Here is a 7,414-nt window from a genome sequence, read left to right on the forward strand (position 1 = left end):
TGCGAAATATGAATGTCGAGGCTGGTAACGAGAGACGGGTGAGAGGGGGCGGGGCTCATTAGGTAAGCAGAAAAGGTGGAAGGTAAGGGTAAATAAGTTGGTAGTTTGGTAGTGAAACAGAAAAGCTGATGAGGGGGGAATAGGAGACACCCCCCTACCCTCACCCCCACTTAAAACAACAACAACATCATAACAACCAAAGACGACTAGCTGCATGATTAGGTCAGCGTATGCAGAGGTGACATCAGCGCCACAACGTGGCCCACGTGATTATGACTCATACCTACACGTCTAAAAATAGTAGGCTGACATGCATTATACAAAATGAATATTACAAAATAAATATCATCATCTTTGTTATTCATCTTCCCCAATCCCGCCTTTTTTGTTATTTTTTTGGGGGGAAAGTCAACCATAAGAGTATACACGCACGGCAAATCTGTTTCAGGTTTTAATCAGTTTTTATTTATTCACCATTTTTTTTTTCCTCAAGGCCTGACTAAGCGCGTTGGGTTACGCTGCTGGTCAGGCATCTGCTTGGCAGATGTGGCGTAGCGTACATGGATTTGTCCGAACGCAGTGACGCCTCCTTGAGCTACTGAAACTGAAACTGAAAAATCAGTTTCGCTTCATTTCATTTCGTTCGCTTCCTGTGGCCTTCAGTCCCTCCTCTCTCTCTCTCTCTTTCTCTCTCTCTCTCTCTCTCTCCGGCACACGCTAAATAGGGTGGAGAGGGAAGCAAAATCTTATCCTTAACTTCATTGGGGATTGGGTGGGGCAGTGTGCGGGGGGGGGAAAGCGGGAATTGGGAGGGTGTAGTGGGGGTTTGGGGTGGGGTGGGGTAGGGGGTAAATGAAGGGAGAGAGAGTGCTGGGACGAGGTGGGGTGGGGCGTGAATTGTTGCTCTTTTTACGACGGCAGAATTTGTATATTGTGATCATTTTATTTCCGTCTTGCATGTTACTTTTTTCCTTTTCTTTTCTCCCTAAAAAAACAACAACCCAAGAACAAAAACAACAACAACAACAACAACAAAAAAACACGAAAAAAAAAGTATGTCTTATGAATGTCTTCAACACATATTTGGCGTGGCCATTATCAAGTATGACGAGCACAATACTAAACGTTATTTATATTTGTATTAGTTACTTGAAATATGTGACATTTTCAACTGCCACCACGAGGGAGGAGGGGTGGGGGGTGGGGGGTCCTGTATTAAACACGTCTTGTCTTGTCATCTCCACAACAGCAAACACAGAAATCATTCGTCCGCAGTCACACAACCTGGATATTTTACCAAACTGGGAACAAGCTAACAAACGAACAAAAGAAAATGATAATAATGAATTAAAAAAAATATTTTAAAAGTCTCTCACGTCTTCGCTTTCGTTGCTGGCTCGCCGCTTTCGCTCCGGGTGACCTTTGCTCTCTGCACTGATGACCTTGTCCGGGGTCGGGGACTTGCTGGGCGTGACGGCGTGGCGCGGAGACGGGGAGCATGCGCTGTCGGCCACTTCCATCGTCTGCGTCACGGCGGCCATGTTGAGGGGCGTGGAGGACGGGCGATCCGAGAAGGGCAGCGAGTCTGAAGAACAGAAAAAACAACAACAGAGGAACATGAATGACGGAATGAATGAATGAATGAATAAAATATTTTTTATTTCTATTAGTTACTTGAAATATGTGACATTTTCAATTGCCACCACGGGGGGAGTTTCCTGATATAAACACGTCTTGTCTTGATCTTTTGTTGTCAGGGCCTAAAAAATACAATAAATAAATAGATTTTAAACAAAATCTTTCGTTTGTTGCCTGGGCGGGGGTGGGGAGGATTCTTGCTTTTTTGTTACCGTCTCGGTTACTTACCTGTACATGCGTAGCAATCATGAAATCACTGAGCAGAACTGAAGCCAGAGCAAATGCGTGTGTGCTGTGCTGTGCTGCGCTGTGTGTGTGTGTGTGTGTGTGCGCGCGCGCGTGTATCCATGCATTTATCGATCATACAGGGATGGGTGGTGGAGTAACTTGGGAAGGGGTGAGACCGTATTCGTAAAACTACAAGACAGACGGAACCTGTAGCAGCAAGGACTGACTCCTACCAGGAACCACACCGCTTGAAAAAAAGAAAAAGAAAAAAAAAAAAGGGTGCTGAGTGGAAACCGAAGTGCCATGAAAAATGCATGCGCTCAGCCTTCTCTCTCTCTCTCTCTCCACTCCCTCAACCCCTCCTCCTCTCCCTCCACCCCCTTCCCTCTCCTGTCTCCCCCACCCCCTCTCTTCACGGTCCCACCCCTCCCCCCCGCACCCCTACCTCCCGGTAACACCCCATTACCGCTCCCGTTACACCTGCTTAATATTCATGACCTATCGGTAGTTGCGGTGTGTGGGCAACGAGGGAGGAAACGGTAGAAAGCCCAAAGCGACGGACGGGTCCCCAGGTCGGCCTTCTCGTATCATAATATATCGTCTGTGCAAGATTTTGGTGTTTGGGGTGTGGTGTTGGAGAATGATAGATGGGGTAGGGGCGTGTGTGCTGTGGGGGGTGTGGCAAAGAGTTATTAGAGAGGAATACGGCGTGCGTGCGCGCGTGCGCTCATGTGTGTGTGTGGGGGGGGAGGAAGTGGAGGGGGGGTGGAGAACAGAGAGAGAGAGAGAGGAGGAGGAGGAGGAGAGAGAGAGCGAGAGAGAGAGAGAGAGAGAAGTAGTGAGAGACAGTCACAGGGAAAGAGATACCGAGACGGAGGGTCAGATATGGACACATCCCTAACTGGTCTTGAACATCAAGCAACTAGTTCCGAAATTCTATCAGTACCTGTCGAAACCGCCATAGATAGCAGCCCGAAAGCTCTTGATATATAAATCGAGAGAGAGGCAGAGACAGAGACAAAGAGATAGAGACAGACAGAGACAGAGAGACAGACAGAGAGAGACAGACAGACAGACAGACAGACATAGATAGAGAGAGAGAGGTAGACAGAGACAGAGAGACAGACACAGACAGACAGACAGACAGAGAGGGAGAGACATACAGTCAGACAGACACAGAGAAACAGACAGAGACAGACGGACAGACAGACAGAGAGAGAGAGAGAGACAGAGAGAGGACAGAGAGACAGAGAGAGGACAGAGAGGTTATGATTACCACTACTACTACTCGCACGATCAGCACGCACCGAGTCTGGGTTCCTTTGATTCGATTTCACTTCAGGCCTTTAAATTAGAGCCGAGAATCCGCAATACTAATCACGGGGGGAGAGAAAGGTGACATGACGCGACTCCAAACATGACTCCATCAACACTGACGTCAAGGCCGCAACGACAACATAAGGACTGATGGCCTAGAGGAAACGCGTCCGCCTCGGAAGCCGGAGAGAATATGAGCGCGCTGGTTCGAATCACGGCCTTGCCGCCGATATTTTCTCCCCCTCCACTAGACCTTGAGTGGTGGTCTGGACGCTAGTCATTCGGATGAGACGATAAACCGAGGTCCCGTGTGCACCATGCACTCAGCGCAAGTAAAAGAACCCACGGCAACAAAGGGGTTGTTCCTGGCAAAATTCTGTAGAAAAATCCACTTCGATAGGAAAAACAAATAAAACTGCACGCAGGAAAAAATACAAAAAAAAAAAAAGGTGGCGCTGTAGTGTAGCGACGCGCTTTCCCTGGGGACAGCAGCCCGAATTACACACAGAGAAATATGCCGAGATAAAAAGAGAAATACAAATACAAATGCAAATAACGAGGTGTTGGGCTTGTGCCCAGAAGCTACCAAGTTCTTTTTTTTGGGGGGGGGGGGGTGGGGGGGGTGGGGGAGGGGGGGCGTCCAGGGATTTAAACACATGACCCTCTGAATGCTAGCTCAGATGTCATCATTATCATCATCATCGCCATCGTCTTAATCATCCATCATCATCATCATCATACCTCTTACTGCTGCTTCTTCTTCTCTTCCTCCTCCTCCATTATGTCTGTGAAAAGTCATTGGGATGCCGCACAGGAAGAGTTGTTCACTAAGATTCCAACAGGTCTGATGGTTGTGAGTCAATCCTAGGGTCTCTTCTAATGGTTGTTCTGTCCATTTTGTAAAGTTGTAAGTAAGTCCAGCGGGACTTTTTATGTGTGTGTGGGTGTGTTGGTGGGGGAGGTGGGGTTGTGTTTTATTTCCTCCTATCCCCCCCTACCCCCGTCCCCCATCCCCCCTCCGACTCCCTCTCTCAGTTTCAGTTTCACTTTCTCAAGGAGGCGTCACTGCGTTCGGACAAATCCATACACGCTACACCACATCTGTTGAGCAGATGCCTGACCAGCAGCATAACCCAACGCGCTTAGTCAGGCCTTGAGTGCATGCTTACATATTTGTGTACCTATGAAAGTGGATTTCATTTTACGTAATTTCGCCAGAGGACAACACTCTCGTTGCCATGGGTTCTTTTTCAGTGCGCCAAGCGCGTGCTGCACACGGGACCTCGGTTTATCGTCTCATCCGAAAGACTAGACGCTCAGTTTGATTTTCCAGTCAAACTTAGGAGAAAGGGCGAGAGCGGGATTCGAACCCACACCCTCACGGACTCTCTGTATTGGCAGCTGAGCGTCTTAACCATTCTGCCACCTTCCTCCTTAACAGCTCCTCAATCGGAGGATTGTTTTAGTGAGGCCACTGCATGGATCTTGCTACGTGGCCGCTTGGCCGCTACCTCACTGCATGGATCTTGCTACGTGGCCGCTTGGCCGCTACCTCACTGCATGGATCTTGTTACGTGGCCGCTTGGCCGCTACCTCACTGCATGGATCTTGTTACGTGGCCGCTTGGCCGCTACCTCACTGCATGGATCTTGCTACGTGGCCGCTTGGCCGCTACCTCACTGCATGGATCTTGTTACGTGGCCGCTTGGCCGCTACCTCACTGCATGAGCTGTCGTATGCACGCAAGGCTTTCCACTGATACTCTGTCCAGCAGTTGTTCATATCCGCTGAGTAATACTCCACTGATCATGTCCAGAGCTTCTGATATCTATACCCCGTAGTAGTAGTAGTAATAATAATAAGAAGAAGAAGAAGAAGAAGAAGAATCTTTTTTTCTACTATTCATGAACGTGGCCTTTCTTTGAATAAATCATAGTCATCGTTACATCGTTACTGTTATCTTTTGTTTTCTACCCCGACTCCCCCCCCCCCCCCCCCCCCCCCCCCCCCCCCCCCCCTCCCCGCCATTTTTTTTTCTTTCTCTTTTTAACAGATGACATCATTGGTGGTTTTTGAACGACACAAAAACCAACAGTACCAGTTGCGAGAGGCGGCCGGACAGTTCACAACTTCATTTCAAACTCACCTTCTCTTCAATGGCCCGCAAAACACAAGATTTCAGTGTAGGCGTGGGAATCAAAAAAATTTTAAAAAAAAGAAAGAAAAAAAGAAAAAAAAATGATAAATAAACACATGAACAAACAAATCTTGTTTACCATCACACAGACCGGGCCACACCACCCTTTCCCTTCACATGCACTGACACACACAGAGGTCGCCTTGGGGGGAAAAAAAACACAACTGATCATACACGTGTGTGCGGTCATCATCACCATCATCATCATAGTCAAGAAGAAGAAGAAGAAGAATCCTGTTTCTACTATTCATGAACGTGGCATTTCCTTGAATAATTCATAGTCATCGTTACAGATATCTTTTGTTTTCTACCACAACTCCCCCCCCCCCCCCCCCCACCCCGCCCCCCATTCCTCCCACGCGCCATTTTTTTTCTTTCTCTTTCTAATTTTAACAGATGACACCATTGGTGATTTTATTTTTGAACGACACAAAAAGCCAACAGTGTCTATTGCGAGAGTAGGACAATTCACAACCTCATTTCAAACTCACCTTTCTCTTCAATGGCCCGCAAAACACAAGATTTCAGAGTAGAAGTGGGAATCCAAGAGATAAATAAGTAAAAACAATAAATGAATAAACAAATCTTGTTGACCAGTACACAGACCGGCCCACCCAGATCCTTTCCCCTCACCCACACACACACACACACACAAACACACACACAGAGGTCGCCCTGGGAAAAACAAAGAACTGATCACACACGTGTGTGCGGCGGTCCACACTCAAGCCCTCGCAATTTCTACAGGTAAAATAACTGTCCCCACGACACTCATCTCCCCCCTAACCCCACCCCCACCCACCTACACATACATACATACATATATATATATATATATATATATATATGTATGTATGTATATATACACACAACAGATGGGGAGGGAGGGAAGGGGGTAGGAGGGGGAGAGACCAAGGGAAGCCAGAGACTCCCCCCCACACACTCGACGACAGACGGTACTATTTCACATCGACAACGAAGAGCGAGGGGGATGGGGGTGGTGATTGGGGAGGGGGAGGGGGAGGGGGGGGGCGGGAGCAAAAAGCACTAAAATAAAGTAAAAACGAAATAAAGAAAGGAAAAAAAGAAAGCAAAGGAAAAAAAAAGCAAAAAAAAAAAAAAGAAAAGCTGCGACTGCTGGAGAGAAAGAACGGAAGCGGCTAAACAGAAAGCCATTTTGCGGAACACAGGTTTCTCGCTCGACAAAGAGGGGTGAGTGAGTGAGTGAGAGAGTGAGAGAGGGTCGAGTTCTTCTCTCCACCCTCCCTTCCCCTACCCTTTCCTCCACATCCCACCCCCACACCCCTATCATCTTCCCCCCCCCCCCCACCCCACCCCATCTCCATCCACTCTCTTTTTTTTGCGATCAATGAAGAATCTCTCCCTGTCTCAGAGTGTCTCACGAAGTTTTTTTCCTCCCCCCCCCCCCCCCCACTTTCTCTCTCTCTCTCTCCCCCTCTCTTACCTCTTTGAGCCTCTGTCTGTCTGTCTGTCTGTCTGTCTGTCCCCCTCTCTTGCTCATCCTTTTGCTGTTGCTTCTCTATCTATCTATCTATCTATCTATCTACCTAGCTATCATTATTATTAATTGTTGTCAATTAACCCCCTTGTTTTGCACACGTTAAACGTATCTCATTACAATGACTAAATAAAATTTCGTTTCGTTTCGTTTCGTTTCTCTCGTTCTCTCACTTACACACACACACACACACACACACGCACACACACACACACACCACCACCACCACCACCACCAACAACAACAACAATAAACAAACAAAGAGAGGATTCCTGCCCACTGTCACATCATTCACCCCACCCCCTCACCCCTTCCCCCTCTCGCATCCCCTACCTCTCCCGACCCCCAGCCCCTCCTCCCCTCCCCTGTCTCCTCCCAGGCTTTCAACCCTGTCGCACACACACACACACACACACACACACACGTAAAAAGGGCGACAGCTGGCACCCTCTGTGTGTGTGTGTGTGTGTGTGTGTGTGTGTGTTCCTCTTACAAACTCCTACCACCACCACTCC

General features: G+C 48.1%; 1 protein-coding gene across 1 annotated transcript in view; it reads right to left on the minus strand.

The window, feature by feature from the left end:
* The window catches only part of LOC143294558 (nucleolar protein 4-like), a 417,577-nt gene that overhangs the window by 13,407 nt on the left and 396,756 nt on the right, over positions 1–7,414 (minus strand). The window contains exon 7 of the mRNA XM_076605932.1: positions 1,377–1,585. Within this exon, the coding sequence (XP_076462047.1) occupies positions 1,377–1,585 (209 nt within the window). The remainder of the gene's footprint in view (positions 1–1,376; positions 1,586–7,414) is intronic.

The sequence above is a fragment of the Babylonia areolata genome, chromosome 20 (genome assembly GCF_041734735.1).
Source record: "Babylonia areolata isolate BAREFJ2019XMU chromosome 20, ASM4173473v1, whole genome shotgun sequence".
Classification (NCBI taxonomy): Eukaryota; Metazoa; Mollusca; class Gastropoda; order Neogastropoda; family Buccinidae; genus Babylonia; species Babylonia areolata.